Raw genomic sequence first — 17,689 nt, 5'->3', positions numbered from 1 at the left:
GGTGGCCACCACGCAAAGAGGCGAGTTCCTTGCAGCTCTGAACCAATCTCTGGCCTCCTTGTGGCACCAGGTAACTGTGGCGCTATTTATGATAGGTCCATTTTTAACTTTAGCGCCTTTCCCTGGAAAAGGTGTGCACATCCATTGATAAGCAAAGCCAAACAGGGAGCAGTATTTGTACGCAGATTCTTTAGCTACATATTTCTGTATTAAATTTAGTCTGTGTCTTATAATGAAGTAAATTAATTCGCGAGTATTGCATATGTCGTATTCAGGACCGTCATTTTGTTAGATAATTATAAAGATGGTGTTCACATAGAAAAACACGTGTGTGAGGCACGTCGTACTTTAATAACTCGCAATAAATGCTATATATTAGCGTTAACGACGAAACATGAACCTACATTTTCTTTGCGAACGTATATGACGTTACTACTGAGAAAGACAGAATTTAGTTTGGGTTTTTTCTTCATAAAACAGCATGAATAAAATGAAACACATTTTCAATAAATTAATTTTCGGTGTGTCTTGTCCTCTTGTCTGTATGTCGTGGATAGGTTTCATTTTTTCTTGCGTGCTGAAAACGAATTGCCCCTAGGGGGATAGCCTGTCAAATGCAGAACTGCTTTCAGAAAACCCCATGAGTAATGCAATTGACCGCCACAGTTTTGTCTTGATTACGCCATCTGGCGATCTAACAGATGCAGAGTTTGAATGGAGATTGGTATTCAAGTTATTTGGTTAACACGGCGTTTGAAACATTTATCATCAATTCGCTTCACTAGTGCTTACTTAAACAACCAATAATTAATTTTTAATTCAAAAATTGTTCGTGTTCGCAATCGTCTGCTATACACCGTTTACAATAAATTAACACAAGAAAGAAAAAAAAAGTAGATTAAAAGTTCGCACAGGCTGCCAGCGAGCTTTTAAGATGATTTTAGTATCTGCAATTAGAATGTTAATTACATTACATTAACATTACATAAAGTGTTTACGAGCAAGGAATTTTGGGACAGACAGTTGCGTTTTGTGCGATAATAGATTAACTTTTTTTCTACAAAAATTAAGCTCTGTACAGAACAGAATATTTTTGTGCACATATAGGCTACTTAGTTGAAATCCTTTGAATGTTTATTCATTCATGTTCATGTTGCCCGGAATTTTGTCGAAAAAGTGAAAAGACTTTTGGAAGAATGTTATGGGGTAGGACATATTGTTAAATATTATTTATAATACAGACCCATTTAGCCAACGTAAATTCACCTTTTCAGCTGTTCTTCGTTGACCCTAGATGACGCTGTGGTGAACATGTAAGCTTTTCCCCTCAATGTCTCAAACCGGAGTCTATGGTGAACTGGGTTGCTTGGTTACGACGAAGCCGCAGATGATCGTCCCTGCTGTTTTCCTCAGCCACTGGTCTATGTCTGAGGTATACAACAACACATACGAATGTAGCAAGCTTGACAGTTCTTACTAAATTGCGTGCTTCGATTCTGCGGTTCAGGTTATTTTTTATACAGTCTATGGTTGTACTGTACAACCGTAGTGTACTGTACAAACTTATTACAGAGTGATGGCAAGCTAGGTCACGATGAAATCCGTCTAGTTAATTAGCTAGCCAATATGGAAAGAACATTTGACGTTCCCTTTTTAAGAAACGACTGATGATTCTTCTTTTTTTTCTTAGTTGGCGCTAACGTAGATAGCTACATATGAAAAAATACAGTTATCTAACGAAGGACTATGGAGAATTACCACTTTATCCGAATCGTTGGGAAAGGTAGCTACGGTGAAGTCAGTCTTGTCAGGCACAACACTGACCGAAAACAGGTAAACCAATTACCCAATCCAAGAAATTAGTTAACAATCAGGACTGTACATAAACGGTACGATTTACGTTAAATGGCTCGTTTATATTAGACTTTTGTGGCTTACACTACAGAATGTATTGAAGTTAAGTTAATCACTTAGTGATTAACTTAACAGTTGTAGTATAATGGGTAAGGAGTTGGTCTTGTCACCTAAAGGTTGCAGGTTCAAGTCCTCACTAGGACACTGTTGTACCCTTGAGCAAGGTACTTCACCTGCATTGCTTCAGTATATATCCAGCTGAATAAATGGATGCAATATAAATGCTATGTAAAAAGTTGTGTAAGTCGCTCTGGATAAGAGCGTCTGCTAAACGCCTGTAATGTAACTTGCTGGCAATGACAAGTGCCGACGTGGAAAAACAAAAAAGAACAGTAATGCTTAGCCAGCATAACCGAAACAGAATAGCCAGCGTCGTTCACATTGTGTTCTGTTCTGTTCTCAGTATGTCATCAAGAAGTTGAACTTGACGACTTCGTCCAGACGTGAGCGCAGAGCAGCAGAACAAGAGGCACAACTCTTGTCACAGTTGCGGCACCCAAACATCGTTACATATAGGGAGTCCTGGGAAGGAGAGGACCGTAGGCTTTACATTGTCATGCGCTTTTGCGAGGGGGGTGACCTCTACCAGAGGCTGAAGCAACAGAAGGGCGAGCTTCTCCCTGAGCGACAGGTGGTTGAATGGTTTGTCCAAATTTCCATGGCCCTTCAGGTATGTTTGGCTTGTTTTCGGGAAAACTACTAGAGTGGAAACAAAAATTGGCATTGCAAAAACCTCTAAGTATTATTCAGGTATATTAAATTTCATTATAAGTTATGGATCCTTCCTCTGTATTGATTCGTAGTATTTGCACGAAAAGCGCATCTTGCATCGGGATTTGAAAACCCAGAATATCTTCCTGACCAAGACCAATATAATCAAGGTCGGAGACCTTGGGATTGCACGAGTGTTGGAGAACCAGAATGACATGGCAAGCACCCTCATTGGAACACCATATTACATGAGTCCTGAGCTTCTCTCCAACAAACCCTACAACCACAAGGTATTTACAAAAGTAACATAAAACAACAACACTGTTGCTCACTGACTGTAATCAGAATTGGATAAGCAAGAAAGCCTTTACATATTCACTCATACGATTTTTCATTTCCTCAGTCTGACGTCTGGGCTTTGGGCTGCTGCGTGTATGAAATGGCCACATTGAAGCACGCTTTCAACGCCAAAGACATGAACTCCTTGGTGTATCGTATCATAGAAGGAAAGGTGAGGATTTTTCTCATGGTTATGAATGACTCAAAAAGTCTAATTCAAAAAGTTTGTAGTAGGCCTATTTAGCAACAGATTGTTATAATAATTTATGTCCTTTACTGTGATTATTTATTTGTGTATTTATACTTAATTCATTTTCAGCTGCCACAGATGCCCAGTATGTACAACCCCCAGCTTGGAGAGCTCATAAAGAGCATGCTAAGTAAGAAGCCAGAGGAGCGACCGGATGTTAAGCACATCCTCCGGCAGCCTTACATCAAGCAGAAGATTTTCATGTTTCTGGAGGCTACAAAGGAGTATGTGATTCAGTTAATTTTTTTTTCTGCAATGACCAAGTTTTGTTATTCTAGGATTTACAAGACTGAATGACTTAAAAGTCCATGTTGTTACAGGTGTTTGTTCACAGTCCTCTGATCTGTTTCACCAGGAAAACCGCTGAGTCCAGAAAGAAAGGTCTCAACAACAGGCCCAGTGACTCTTCCTCTGTGGTCTTGGCAGACATAAAATGTGAACAGCCCCTTCAGTCACCCTCTGATCACTGCAAAAGGGAAAAACCGGTGAGGGAAGCTTTTATTTCCACCTTACAGCTAATAGAGCATAAATGCTGTCATGGGACGACCAATTAAATGCATATTAAAGGGGGTGACCACTGTAACATTGTTGACATTTTTCTTTCCTTTTTTTGTTTTTCCAAAGAAGGAAGAAAAACATTCCCAGCATCACAAAGCCAGCAGTGTTCACGAGGAACCCTCCTCCTCAGCAGTAGAGCTGGTCCCAAAAGGGCCTGTGCAGGACTTTCTGAACAGCACAGATGTGTCCTTAGCAACCGTCAGTAACGTCAATATTGATATCCAGCCCCGGGAAGACGAAGGGCTGCAGGACGCGGTGCCACCACTGCCCGAGCCACCTCGGAGCATCAGTAAGCAGCCCGAGCCAGCAGAGAACACAAGGAGCAGGAAAGAGTATCCCTCTCCACCACAGTCCTGGGGCGGGGCGCCAGTGTCAGGTGTCACCAGTGGGGAGGAAAAGAGGGTGTCGGATGGCTCCATGACGCAGGACTGTCCCCTCCCGCCAGGAGTGAGACCGGCGGACAGAGGCAAATGGACCGTCGGGAGTCAGCCGCCTCCTATAAACATGGACGAGAAAAATGACACAGTGAACCTGCTCCAGGATGTGGACAGAGAAAACCAGAACAGAAGCCCTGAACTAAAGGTAGGGACCAGCATGCTATCATCGCAGTTTAGATGGTGAGCAGTAAGTAATGCATGCCCTTTTTCCATTTGGGTCTTCTTTTCACGCTATGCTGTCACACGTTTTGTTTTGAAAGGAGAGCTTGGACTCAACAGAACAGCTATTGGAACCATTTATTCCTGTCACCGTTGCGGTAAGATGACTGGTTTGTTTGATTCTTAACATAAGACAGTTTCTAGTTTTCTCCCTGTCTGCTTGACAGAGGATGTCAGTCTTTGCAGTGTAAACATACAAAACCTAGCCTGGTGTTCAAGTTCAGATGCTGTGTGTCAGTGTGTGAAGTGGTGTGATCAGTTGGTCATGATTCGTGTTTTTCGATTTAAGGAATTCCCCCATCAAGATCCACTCCCACCTGTCCCAGAGCAGGGTGTGCCCCAGCTGCAACTCCCCTCTTATACCTCAGAATCCTCCCTGTCCCATCAACACAGACAGAGGGACGGAGAGAAGCCACTGACTGATCAAGACAGGGTGGGTACAGAGTAGAGTGTGGCGTCACTCCACATGGAGTAGCCTCACTCTACAAGTGGAGTGTCACGGTGAAATGCTTTTTAAACTGTAGGATGGCCTTCCAAGCGAGTGCAAACACTATGGCTATCAGGGACCAGAGGAGACAACCTGCATAGCTTTGTAGTTATGACATCAAAGCCAAAGAAAGTTATCATCACCAAAGTGTTATGTAACCCTGCATTACAACTGTTTAACACTGCACTGCATTTGTGTTATTTCTCATATTACCCCCCCCCCCCCCCCAAACCCAAGGTAAAGACGGTCTCTTCCCGACCTTTGCCACCACCCCCTGGAGATGCTTTTACAGTCAGTAAGAAGGATAAGCACAGTGGCCGTGCGGCTAAGACAAAGCGTGTCAGTTCATCATGTCCCTCAGACTGCGGGTCTAAAGACGGTTCCATAGCAGCATCACAGGTTAGCTTATGGTAAAAATGGGAGGCTATTATTTCTTGAACCCAGAAGCTATAGTAGATCCACACATGGCATCTAGTCTCTGGTCACTAACTTGTGATGCTTGTATCACATCTAAGCAAACAGAACTGATTTCTATTTTCACTTCAAGTTTTTGTGTATTTCCTCGATTGCTATGGCTAGGAAAGGTTGCATATAGCAGCACAGATTTTATTGGAGAAAATAATGAGGTTGCAAGAGAAAATGAAGTAATTTGTTGGGACAGACAGGCTCTGTTTTCAGAAAGGACATGGTTTATCTTTGGCCTGTGTGAGATGAAATGTTTGTAAAATGCTGGTTTCAGGATCGTCCCCTGACAGCAAGAGAGCGAAGACGTCTGAAACAAAAGGAAGAGCCCTTCAATTTAGGTAAAACCTTTGCTTTAACTAAGATGTTCTCCAGTGGAGCGACAGACTAGTAATATCAGAAAATGGGGAAAAAAGTCAAATTGGATCTTGTCATTGTGCAACTACACCATGGATTCAACTTTCTCAAAGGTGTCCCTGTGCTGAGTCAAGCATCCTATAATGTCACCCCTTTGGAGAGGGAGGAGGTAGATTCCCAGAATGCAAACGTCTGCCCTTCTTTATCTGACACTGCCATCGAAACAAACAAGGTAATCATCAGCTCCTGTCCTTAGAATGGATCCATATACTGTAACCTGTGGACAGATTAGGAAAATACTTCAGGAAGAAGGAGAGGGTTAGTCATAGCTACACCGCAGTCAGTTCCCAAATGGAAACAGGAGGAATGATATTATTTGGAGTTAAGTAAAAGTCTAGTAAAACAGTACAGGCCAAATGTATTCATACCCTGGGTGGTTTTCTCGTCCCTGAAACAGGATAGGTCACAACTGCAAGCTCCAGAAGAGGATGAGAGTGGCTCCTCCACTAGCTCCACTGATCACTCAGAAGGGGACTACAAAGAGAGGTGAGACTCCCAGCCCTTTCATACATAACCCACCTTGGCATGTCCGGCATGATCAGAATTTACAGAAAGTGAAAGACTATGTGAAAAGCAAAATATCTTTCCTCCTGTAACATTTAGATTTTTTCATGTTCACTAATTGTTATAAAATTGTTTGTAATTGCTCAGATTTCCTTGAGATAACTTCTCCTATGATGTTTTCCATAAAGTATTTTCTCTGTAGGAGAAAGCACAATAAAGGTTTGTCTTTCTGTCTTAGGAAGAACAAGAGCAATGAGATGCAAGATCTGGTCCAGTTGATGACCCAGACACTACAAATGGATTCCAGAGATCCAGCATGCGAGCATGATGGCCCTGAATCTGGCTCTACACAAATGCCTGAGTTCAGACTGAATAGGAGATACAGAGATACCTTGGTTCTATATGGAAAGGCCAAAGAGGAGCAAGAGGAGTTCCAACTCAGTGAAGTTCCCTCAGGTCTGTCACCCCTTAAGCCTTGAGAAACCTACTGGCGATACAGGTCTTTATTCTGTAGTCTTAAAGGACCTTAATTATTTAATTGTTAAATAATTAACAAACCTAATCACATGTAACTCACAGTAGGTGAACAAGTGTAAAGTTAGGGCAGTGGCAATTGCTCTATTATTGAAACACTTAACAGCCTAGGATGGTTAACTTGTGGCTGACTCTTCCAGCATGAACAGGTTTGGAGAATTTTGATGGGAAGCTTATTTATTCCAACCATGCCTAGTGAACACATGATTCATGATGTTTTCATAAATACATCAGGGTCATTCCACAGGGAATGGACTAGGCTGTCGGGCCTGTTCCTCAGAATACCTTTTTTTTTTAATAAACATATTCCTAACCTATCTGTAAAGACTAAAACTGAAGCTTGAGCGCCAGATCTCTGTTCTTCTGGGAAAAATAGGGATAAGAATCTTTCCTTTTGAAACCTTTTCAGCATCATTCTTTAATAATTTTATGGAGATATTTACACAGCTAATTTGTGGAAATGGATATCACATTTACATAACCTCCAGGTGAAAATGATGAAGTAAGTTTTATACTTTTATAACATCTACTTAAATGCAGTATAGTCTTTGGCCACCAGAGTTCACTGTTTATGTTCAGTGTTTTAACAGAAAAACCAAACTGTTGTGGACTACTTCCCTTTTTTTTCATGTGATGTGTTTACACTGAATGAGGGTTTAATTTTGTTGTATGCATGAACTTGATTATTTGAAATGTCTTAGGAGTGTTAACTTTTTTTCAGAGAAACTAGATTCTAGTTAGATTCAGTTAAACATAGAGCTCATAGAGCTCTGTATATCTTTAAAAAAAATCTGTGAGTACCCTGACATTTGTGAAAGAAAATTCTCTGTAGTCTCCTCTATTTCAAAATGAGTCTCGGCATCTTGAGGATTATTGTGTGTCCAGCTACGAGGTGGAAAACCCTGCAGCTATGGAGGGGCCCGAGTTCTGGGAAGCACATTATTAGATAAAGTGTTCCTTTGTCTGTTTCTGTGTCATTTCTCCTTCAGATGTTACTTCTGGTTCTGCTAAGATAAGGAGAGCAATTGAACGCTTACGAACTGATGTTGTGAGGGGACTGGGGATGAAGCTTCTGGACAGAGTTATGGAGATTATGGAAGAAGATGATGAAGACAAGAGAGAGGTGAGTACAACCATAGTCTATCGGCAAAGTTGGGGCACCGTAAACGTGGAGAGTAGCTGACAGCACTTTCTCTCTAGGAAACTGAAAAGGGTGTGTCATTATGGAACAGCCAGGGTAAATGTTCATCTTCAAGATACAGTTAAAGGCTTTGTTCAGACAGACAGTTTAAAGTGAAAAAACTTCACAAAACCGATTTTTGCCACAAATCCGACTCTTATCTGTTCTTTCCCTTTAAGTCTAAACAGCGAATAATCATATGGAATCATGATGTGTTCCATTCCAATTTGGACCATTCTGATATGGTACTAAATTTGAGACACATCTGATACCTGGCCATGCGATAGACTAATTGTGGGACAGCCGACCATAGTGAAGCAGGGCAATGGTCTGCAGACTGAAGGTTGTGTACAGGTGTGAAGTCAAGACCAACTGGATTTATAATGCATTTGCTGTAGGTGTCTACTCTTAAGGCAGGCTGTGTTGAGAATGATAGAGAGAATGAGAATGACAGTTCTTTTAGTTTGTGTATCAGTTTCATGCAAAACTGGGTATCAGAGAGACACCTGCAAGGTTGGACATTTGTTAGCATTTCTTTACATCATGCAAAGTAGTAACATTTCTTCATTCCCTCCTCTGCAGCTTCAACTTCAGGAACAAATGGGAGAGGAAAAGTACCAGGCCTATGCTGTGATGGTGCGGCAACTAAAATTCTTGGAAGATGTTGCTTTCAAAGAATAAGGAGTCTAAAGAATGAATGGAAAATTACAGCAATGCAACTGCCAGTGCCTTTGTATGGCTGATGTCTGGACCACATTCACACATGGCTAAAAAGGAATCCCTCTGAATATGCAGTTTAAATCAATATTGTTTCTCCTTTCATGCAACTGTGTCTTGTAGATTTCTTTGTGATGCAATCTAAATTATAATTTGAATATTGTTTTAATAGAATGCATTTGATAGACTATATTCACAAATAAGACTAGTGTGATAAATCTGATTTCAGATTCAAATGAAATCAAATAAATATTTATAACCCCAGAAAACCTGTAGTACTTGAAGTAACCGATTTGGTAGGATAGTTTGAAGTATGTCAACACAAATGCAGGACAATGCTTTATTTACATACTGTATCAGAGACAGTCACACTGTTTCATTTGTGCTGTTACCATCTGTATGAATTATATATTCTATATTCTCATGTTTGGGATTTTTTTTGAGGTGCAAAATACTTCTACAAAAGCATTTAATGTATCAGGTCTGTCTGGTATACACAAATGGTCACCCACAGTGGCATCAGTGCAATAAATGAATCCACATATAGAAAAAAATAACCCACAGCACTAAGCTGCCATTTTCTTTGGTGGAATTTATTAGACACATGGATAAAAATAAAAATAAACATTTTGGTAAAAGAAAAATTAGTAATAATTATCCAGTTGTTACTTATTTCCCTAAGGGTTGAACTTGCAGAGGATAATGAAGAAGGTCTGCTTGGGATAAACTGTAGAAAGTGAACTGAAATCCTGGGGTTTTGCACAGGCAGTAATGCACTACTTGTGCTTTCGTGGCTTCTTTGTGTTTTCCTGAGTCTTCTCTCGCCCATCTCCCGGTGATTCTGGCAATACTGGCTGCCAAGTCAAAGGGTTTCTCCGGTACATAGGCCAAGGTGGCAGAGTGAGCTACAACAAGATTAGAGATAAAGAAAATTACCGATTAATTACGGAACAGAACAGGGTGCTTGCCACTGATGACAACTGAATGACGCAGCAATCATCTTAAAGCTAGCCTGACAACCAGCCATTATGCAGATAAAAAGCAGTGAGGTGAAGGTGCAGTAAAAAACCAGACTCTACTGGAAATCAATTTACTCACCAAAGAAGAAATGGCAAAACCTGCAAGTACTATATACACAGTCCAGCCAAACTGTTCAATGATCAGGCCATAAATAAATCCAATAACCTGCAAAACAAAGGTGGTGTGAGTTACGTAGCAAACAAGACAAGCCAGTAGCCATTTTAAAAAAAAAATGTACTCCACTTACTGCAGAAACGAGTATAATCCCTTGGAAAATCTGTTCTGCTAGTTTCTGTCCTTTGTAGTCCTTTAAAAAATAAAAACATTCCATGTCAAAGAAGCATATTTGTAAGTTACTAGAAGCATCTGCCAAATGCCGAAACTGAAATGGTCCTTTTAGTTTGCGCAATCGTGCCAGTTTAAATATTCACACTATTTTCATTCTTAGTCTATAAAAATGCAAAATACCACAAAGATCCTTAAAGGGATAGTTGACTTTCTGGACATTTTTGATGTTATTTTTCTTTTTGCATATGTTTTTGATTGACCCGTACAATTCTTTTGTGCAAGTAAGGATATTTTAAATAGTTACTGAAGTTCCTGATGACTAGCCAGCTTTACAGTGACTGGTGTGGGGCATCTGGGGGGTTTGTGGTCACAAGCAAAACACTTAAATTCCAAAACAGCTTTTACACATGTTTGCAGAAGCTGTACAAATGAACAAATTAGTTTTATATCATATATTCAGAATTACAAATGCAATAATCTGTTTTTATACTGTGCTGGTACAGTGGCCTCATGCTCTATAGGAAACGCATCTAAAAATAAGATTAAGCCATTTTCTTTTCGAAAAAATGTGGTTGTCCCTCTGGGGCACGACATCACAGCAAATTTATACACAGCCACAGGCTACAATGACCAAACTTCTGTAAATCATTGTCAAATGAAAAATAATTTAATATGTATACAAGGAAATGCATCTATACCTCTCATCGCTTCTTTGTAATACTGTCCGTAAAATCGGAGGCCAAACACAAGCTAATGTTTGCAACTATCGGTACATTTAAGTCGGTAGGCTATTCATAGGCCATTTAGCTAAATAGTAGCAATGTACACCATGGATAATAATTTCATTTACGGACTCGGCGGAAAGCTAACCTGCACTAGCAATTCATGAATGAATGAAACCATTTGGACAAATTGGCAAGCAAAATGTACCCAGATTAACCTGCCACCTAGTTAGCTAGCTACCTACAATAGAATAGCATGAGAATAACCGATGCATCCAATTTGTCAGAGTTAAAGCGAGCTTCAAGTGAAATGCCGCACGTTTCAGTTCTTACCATGTGTGTAGGAATGGAACTGAATATCGACAGCATTTTTCCAAATGGAAGAAACAGCTAGATATTATGAGGAAAAAAACAGCTACCTAGCTAGTAGCTGTAGCAAAGGGAAACGAAAGATGTCTTCCGGTTTGTGTTCAAGGACCCTGAAATTGCTGGCTATGATTATCCTGCACAAACTACAATTTAAATGGAAAATGACACGCTTATTAAAGTAATAATTAGATAATTTAATAATAAAATGAACAAAAATGTATATTTACGCGTAGAACATACAAAAAATATTAACATAATCCTATTTAAATCATATCGCTCGTAAATAAATTAAGGCATGAATTAAACCGCATATTTGGTGGGCCATTGAAGCACAGCTAGCTCGCTACCAAGAAGAAACAGTCGTTGATGTCGAGTTGGCACTTTGGCTTGGAAGTTAGCGCATCTTGAGAGTACTTGGTAAGTGTCTGTGTCTTAGTTAAACGGGTTGCGCCCTTGTAATATGAATTGCAATGTTGGATACTGCAGAACATGCACTGGCTCTTTAATATTATGAAAGCCGTGAGCCTACTGAATCCCTAAGTTTGGCATCAATTGCAAAGAGAAGCAACTTAATTGACGTGCTAAGCAGCCGAACAGTTCTCTCGACTGTCATGCAAACATGTGTATATTTAATGTTGCTAGGTAATTATACCTACAAATCTATGCTGATATTGATGAACCGCGATCATACAAACCATTTAAAATTAAGCGATATATGTTGTTATTATTATTATTATTATTATTATGATGCAGGTACTTCTATCCGGAGCAAGATGACAGTACGAAGAGGTAAGAATATATTCATGATATTGGTGTAATGGTAGTGATCTGCCTTTTCTTCCACGACTCTCGACTGATAGTTAGCTGATGAACTGGATGTAAAAGGTGCTGGGTGTTGATCATAGGCAGGCAGAGAGAGACACCGCTATTCTGTGTGATTTTCATAACATTTTTATATTATTCAGCTTGGTCTTTTTAATGAATTGTTGCCGATGAAAAACCTTGCACAGTTGTTTGGCATGCTGCGCCTTTTGCAATGCAATGCCCAGACTGTTGTACAACACTAGTGTTACTGTAGAGTATTTAGGCTACTGACGGGTAGCCCCTCACATGTTTCAGTTGTACTGCAAACTATATTAGCCAATGAGAGATGTGGCAATGTCACCTTAAAAACATTCAGCTGTAAAATTGTGGTCTGGGTCTATCCACATATAATGTGGAATGATTTAATTGCATTCCACAGGAAATGGATTAGGTTGTCCTGGCCTGTTACTCAGAATCATTTCATTTTTAATATTTCTAGCCTGTCTACAAAGTCTAAAACTGAAGATTGAGCTCCAGATACCAAATGATTATTGAGAAATAAATTATCAATGCTCATCCATAATGGCTGCCTTTTACTGAGGCATAATTCTCTGATATCTGTACCTCTGGGGAAAATAGGAATACAAATCTAATTATTTTTGTAAAACTACAAGGGCAATCAAAATAAGCTATTCATAAATTAAAAATAAGTTATCTTTGCAAAATAATGGCTATAAATGTATACTGGTGATACATCTACAACAGAAGAAAATAACATGTGAGTCTATTTTTTCAGCCTCATCCTCATTATTTCATGGAGATATGGATACAGCTAATTTGTAGAAATGGATATTACCTTTGCATAACTCTTTCACATTAAAATGAAAAATTAAGTTTTATTATGTTATAAATGATGTCTGCTTGAATGTATTGTAGTCTGGCCCCCTGAGTTTGCCGTTCTGGTTCAGTGTTCCAACAGCAAAACAGTGAAAATGTACCTTTCCAATTGAATTATGTGTATTTTCCCTTCTTTTATCTACAGTAAACATTTTAATTCTGGTGCTGGTTGCCATCGCATTTCTTATAATTGTGCGTCGGAATCTTCTGAGTCTGAGTGACTTCTTAAAGAGCGAAAGCACAGGTAGTGCCATTTCCTTTATTTACTCATAAAAACTGCTAAATTTGCACTTTCAACCTCTGTGCGTTTGTCAAATGTATCACTTTTGGCATTGCATTTTATCATATTTATTTCTCCAGATGCATTACCTGGTGTGCTGCACCCTTTTGACCCTGACTTTGCCATCGAGTCTCCACGAAAATCTGAAGTTGCCAGAACGGGAGAAGAAATCCCTGTCTTGATCACGGCAGGAGAGGAGAGGCTCGGTGCTGTGGTAGCAGCTATGAACAGCGTGTACCGTAACAGCAAATCCAACATTGTTTTCAACATTGTTACCATGAATGACACAGAAGATCATCTAAAGTAAGTGTCGCCAGCGCAGTGGAAGATTTAGCACATGGACACTGATGCGGGATGTCACTCTAATACAATTTGCATACATATATTTTCAGAACTTGGCTCAGCAAAACTCACCTGAGTGAAGTCAATTATAAAATTATTCGGTTTGACCCAAGGATTCTGAATGGTAAAATATCAAAGGATCCCCCGAATGTTGACACCGTGAAACCGGTAAGTTTGCTATGGTCACCCCTTATTGCTGTGGAGGCCTAGTTTCAAAAGGATTTGCTCTTCTTTTGGAAAAAAAGGAAACATTCTCAGTTTTTACTTTCTTTTGTTTTGCAGCTGACATTTGCCAGATTTTATATGCCCATGTTCATTCCGGATGCAGAGAAAGCAATATATTTAGATGATGACGTCATTGTACAAGGTACAATCATGCAGGTTTATTCTGCGAGTGGCCAGGATGGAAATATGCTGGATGGAAATGGCATTCATTTATCTGAGACACATGTATATATTATACATGTATAAATGTGTGTGTGTGTGTGTATGTGTATATGCATATATATAGATATTATAGTGTATATATATATATATATATATATATATATATATAGTATATTATATATTTTATTTACTGTACACTTGAAATCTCAATATTCTTTTTTAATTAATTTAAAAAGTTAAAAAATTGCAATTGGGGGAGATTCTTTCAGTGAGTAACTAAGTGAAATAACTTCTTAATTGTCAGTCAGTCAGTCTGTCAATATTGCATGGTTAATGTTTGTGTGTTTTTCAGGTGATATCCAGGAACTGTTTGATACTAACCTTAAGGCAGGGCATGCGGCTGCATTCTCTGATGATTGTGACTCTGCATCCTCCAAAGGTATCATTCGAGGGGCTGGAAATCAGGTAATAAATGAGATGACTTGCTTTAGAAAATGGTACATGCACTCAGCTGGTTCAATCAGATGGGGGTATGGAGTCAAAATGCTGCAGTACTACAAGTACTGCTGGTTGGCAAAATTATGGCCTAAAATGGCCTCTAATGGGCTGTTTTTGTCATTAAATTTTCTTTTTTTTTAATCTATAGAACAACTACATTGGCTTCTTGGATTTCAAAAAGGAAGCGATCAAAAAGCTTGCCATGCGAGCCAACACATGCTCATTCAACCCTGGGGTCTTTGTGGCCAATCTGACTGAGTGGAAGCACCAGAACATCACCAGCCAGCTGGAGAGATGGATGGAACGGAACGTGGAGTGAGTAAAACTTTTTCCCTACAAATGACATACAAATGCTGTGCAGGTTTTTCAAAGGAAAATAGCTGTTTCCTCTGTGGGATACACCCCTACCTGAATAAGCTATGCCTTGTATTCAAACATAATTTTCCTTTAACTTAGATATACCACTAAATGCAAGCGGTACACTTTTTCTTCACAAACTCTGTTTGTTGAGTTGCCTTTAGTAATTGTAGAACTTGCCAAATTGTCTGTACAAAAGAAAAACATTCGTTAGTCAAAAAAAAATGTTAGTCAAAGTCAAGGGCAAATGTTAACTGAACCCCAGCCATCATTTCTTTCCTTTCCTCAAGGGAGGACCTCTACAGCAGAGCTCTGGCTGCTAGTATCACCACACCTCCCTTGCTGATTGTTTTCTACAAGCGTCACTCCAGCATTGACCCAATGTGGCATGTCCGGCACCTTGGTATGTAATGGTGGACAGTTGGATTTTTAAAGTTAACTGTACTGAAAATGATCTGTTATTTAATTCCATAAGGAAAACAAATCTGGTGCACACCGGTTTCTGTACTTCTTATTGGAGAATACGTGGTTGCTTCTTTTTCCAGGATCCACTGGAGCTGGAAATCGATACTCCCCCCAGTTTGTGCAAGCTGCCAAACTCCTGCACTGGAATGGACATTACAAGCCCTGGGGGTGGACTTCGTCTTTCTCTGATATTTGGGACAAGTGGTACATTCCAGATCCAACTGGCAAGTTTCACCCCATTCGAAGACACACAGAAGACAAGTAAACCTTGACAGACTCTAAGCTACGTGGCTTCTCTTCTCCTCAACTTTTCATTGACTTCTGAGGAAGGTTTACTTGATTCAAGAACATTACAGCGTGTAATTCACCGATTCCTGTGAGGGATTATCACAATGTTTCTCAGCTCACTGGCACAGTACTGATCATATGACTGAGATTGACCTACTATTGTGCCCCAGGGACATTGTTCTTACTGTGGATTTGACAGATTGAGAAGTATTCCAACAAAATGTAATTCCAGCCTGTTGCCGGTTGTGTCTTGCACTTTAAATTTTTACATATGTGGTGTTAATACTAAGTTCATAGCAGGACCAGGCTTAATGCAGTTGCTGTCATATTGCCATCATTTTACAAAAAAGTAAAAGCATGCATGAGATTGCGTATAGATAAGCTTTAGATATTTAATTTTGGCAGCTGCTTTGGTGTGAATGCTGTCACTGGTTTTCTGCTTTTTTATCATGATGATGTAAGGATTTCTACCACTTGAGCATTTTAACTTAAGCGTTGGTTAACATGTTTTCAGGGAAGTGTTCTCACTTTGCTAATGCTGTGCACAAATGTATGTTTAAAAAAACCCAGAGAATATTTAGCATACTACAGGGATTGCTGACCATTGTTTTAAAAGATGTAATTTGTTAACCAAATATAACTGCATTATGCATGGTATGAATTCTTTCCTAGAATTTCCAGGAAAGACCATATGGATGAGGTCTGATTGTCTCTATAATCTCTCGACCATTCCTAGGAAATCTTAGGTTTCCCACATGACCCGGAAGTAATCATTTTTAAAAAGCAAAATGTATGTGTGTACTGTATGCTGCAAATTAAGTGCTACTGATTGATTTCATTGACATATTGCTTGCTTTTTTGCCAGAAAAATAACTTGTTGTAGTATTTTAAAAACGATTGCATTATCCATACTGGCTCAAACAATTTTATGCAGAAACTGTTCTGTACTTAATATTATCAACAAAAGATAGCCTTCTAATGCTAGACTTTTGGGTATAGGGAGGAAGGGGGGAATAGTTGTTTGCTGAAAAGACAGAGTCATGATCTACCTTATAATGGTTAACATTTGAGGCAATGTATATATGAATGTTCAGCAGCAAATAGGAAACTGGACATACATTTGTCAAGTTATCACCAAGCTGCAGCCAGGTCAAAGCATTATCAATGTGCTTTTCAGTTTCCTTCCCAAATTTTGAAAAGGTATTCCCTAGCTTTGAGGTACAAACATACAAACAAGTTTCATGATGATCAGCCATTGCAAAGCCTGTCACATGCTCACGAACAACTGATTGGCTGATGGCTGCCATATTTTTTTCAGATCATTATACATTCCTTGGCAGATTGACACCAAGACAGGAAATGCAAAGATTAATCTTTACTGCTCAAAAAATTGAGGATTAAAAAACATTTTTGTTTATTTTTCTCTTACAGCGCCACCTATTGGCTAAGCACCACAAAATTAGTATGCTGCCTCCGAGTCAACCATTGTACACGTACGCCAAGTTTTATGATGATCGGACAAAGCGCTCAGAAGTTACAGCTGTTGTAGTAAAATGGCCGCATGCACAACTATTTAGTTGCATATGGTGGCCATATTGTCTTGAAAGTTCAACATTTCAACATTTGATAATTATTCCATTTCAGATTCTACAGATTCTTTCAAGGCTAATTTGGTGACACCAAAGGCTTAATGGCCTTTGACTAGTTTGTGAGAGTTAGCTTTGTAAAAAAATAAAATAAAATAAAAATTCTAAATGGTGAAAAAACAAAATGTTTGCAGATGTTTTTTGAGGCAGGGTTTGCAAACATGCCAAAACCTGCATGCTTCCTCGGAATATGGATTGTAATTATGTACCGAATTTTGTGAGGATTGGACAAGGCACTCAAGAGTTACAGCTGTTTAAGTATATATTGTTTATTTAAAATTACTGATGGTCTCATGATGTCATTACCACTTGTGGTCAAAATGATAACTGTATCGAATACATTTTCATGATTGAAAATAGTTCAGGGGAACGACAACAAATAAATGAGCGTTGCCAATAAATCAGTGTGTGGGTGCCTGCACGGGCAACTGTTAAATGCTTTGTAATTACACTGTTAATTTTTCATAATAATAAAGTTATTTGAATACAAATTAAATGAAAATGATGATTAAATAATGCTGCTGAGTTGACTTGAATTCTGAACATTCTTTCCTCTGGTTTAATACTTGCCCTTGGTGCAAATTATTGTAAGGATGT

The 17,689-nt window shown here is 39.2% G+C and overlaps 3 protein-coding genes across 6 annotated transcripts; 2 read left to right on the top strand and 1 right to left on the bottom strand.

Annotated features, from left to right (window-relative positions):
• The first annotated feature begins 1,351 nt into the window (after nucleotides 1–1,351).
• On the top strand, nucleotides 1,352–9,635 carry LOC118211323 (serine/threonine-protein kinase Nek4-like). Of its 4 annotated transcripts, XM_035388461.1 has the most exons (17): nucleotides 1,352–1,432; nucleotides 1,691–1,833; nucleotides 2,318–2,584; nucleotides 2,718–2,915; nucleotides 3,029–3,136; nucleotides 3,284–3,438; nucleotides 3,570–3,699; nucleotides 3,839–4,354; nucleotides 4,470–4,526; nucleotides 4,718–4,861; nucleotides 5,153–5,314; nucleotides 5,655–5,718; nucleotides 5,848–5,966; nucleotides 6,192–6,280; nucleotides 6,537–6,754; nucleotides 7,822–7,955; nucleotides 8,595–9,635. In XM_035388461.1, the coding sequence occupies exons 2-17, from the start codon at nucleotides 1,747–1,749 to the stop codon at nucleotides 8,691–8,693; spliced, it is 2,547 nt and encodes an 848-aa protein (XP_035244352.1). In that variant the 5' UTR covers nucleotides 1,352–1,432; nucleotides 1,691–1,746; the 3' UTR covers nucleotides 8,694–9,635. The 4 variants fall into 4 exon arrangements, with proteins under 4 accessions (XP_035244352.1, XP_035244353.1, XP_035244354.1 ...); XM_035388462.1 differs by having other exon boundaries at nucleotides 1,391–1,833; nucleotides 3,842–4,354; XM_035388459.1 differs by having other exon boundaries at nucleotides 1,392–1,833.
• Nucleotides 9,302–11,249, bottom strand: spcs1 (signal peptidase complex subunit 1). Its single transcript, XM_035388465.1, has 4 exons — nucleotides 11,093–11,249; nucleotides 9,997–10,056; nucleotides 9,828–9,914; nucleotides 9,302–9,634 (listed from the first exon to the last, which is right to left on the bottom strand). Exons 1-4 carry the CDS (start codon nucleotides 11,126–11,128, stop codon nucleotides 9,506–9,508), a joined length of 312 nt encoding a protein of 103 aa, XP_035244356.1. The 5' UTR covers nucleotides 11,129–11,249; the 3' UTR covers nucleotides 9,302–9,505.
• A 160-nt stretch (nucleotides 11,250–11,409) lies between these two features.
• On the top strand, nucleotides 11,410–17,628 carry glt8d1 (glycosyltransferase 8 domain containing 1). Its single transcript, XM_035388464.1, has 10 exons — nucleotides 11,410–11,545; nucleotides 11,882–11,917; nucleotides 12,975–13,073; nucleotides 13,190–13,412; nucleotides 13,502–13,619; nucleotides 13,734–13,818; nucleotides 14,191–14,303; nucleotides 14,485–14,651; nucleotides 14,984–15,096; nucleotides 15,239–17,628. The coding sequence occupies exons 2-10, from the start codon at nucleotides 11,902–11,904 to the stop codon at nucleotides 15,421–15,423; spliced, it is 1,119 nt and encodes a 372-aa protein (XP_035244355.1). The 5' UTR covers nucleotides 11,410–11,545; nucleotides 11,882–11,901; the 3' UTR covers nucleotides 15,424–17,628.
• Nucleotides 17,629–17,689: the final 61 nt, after the last annotated feature.

The sequence above is a fragment of the Anguilla anguilla genome, chromosome 13 (genome assembly GCF_013347855.1).
Source record: "Anguilla anguilla isolate fAngAng1 chromosome 13, fAngAng1.pri, whole genome shotgun sequence".
NCBI lineage: Eukaryota > Metazoa > Chordata > Actinopteri > Anguilliformes > Anguillidae > Anguilla > Anguilla anguilla.
The sequence above is the reverse complement of the archived record's forward strand: the minus strand, read 5'-3'. Positions and strand labels throughout refer to the sequence as shown.

Excerpts from the sequence above, each read along its gene's own strand:
- LOC118211323 (XM_035388461.1), top strand. The coding sequence starts at position 1,747 with ATGGAGAATTACCACTTTATCCGAATCGTTGGGAAAGGTAGCTACGGT. Across the intron at positions 6,755-7,821 it reads ACTCAGTGAAGTTCCCTCAG|ATGTTACTTCTGGTTCTGCT; the intron begins GTCTGTCACCCC and ends TTTCTCCTTCAG. Across the intron at positions 7,956-8,594 it reads ATGATGAAGACAAGAGAGAG|CTTCAACTTCAGGAACAAAT; the intron begins GTGAGTACAACC and ends CCTCCTCTGCAG.
- spcs1 (XM_035388465.1), bottom strand. The coding sequence starts at position 11,128 with ATGCTGTCGATATTCAGTTCCATTCCTACACACATG. Across the intron at positions 9,915-9,996 it reads GGATTATACTCGTTTCTGCA|GTTATTGGATTTATTTATGG; the intron begins GTAAGTGGAGTA and ends TTTGTTTTGCAG. Across the intron at positions 9,635-9,827 it reads GTTTTGCCATTTCTTCTTTG|CTCACTCTGCCACCTTGGCC; the intron begins GTGAGTAAATTG and ends ATCTTGTTGTAG.
- glt8d1 (XM_035388464.1), top strand. Across the intron at positions 13,074-13,189 it reads CTTAAAGAGCGAAAGCACAG|ATGCATTACCTGGTGTGCTG; the intron begins GTAGTGCCATTT and ends TTATTTCTCCAG. Across the intron at positions 15,097-15,238 it reads GTGGCATGTCCGGCACCTTG|GATCCACTGGAGCTGGAAAT; the intron begins GTATGTAATGGT and ends TTCTTTTTCCAG.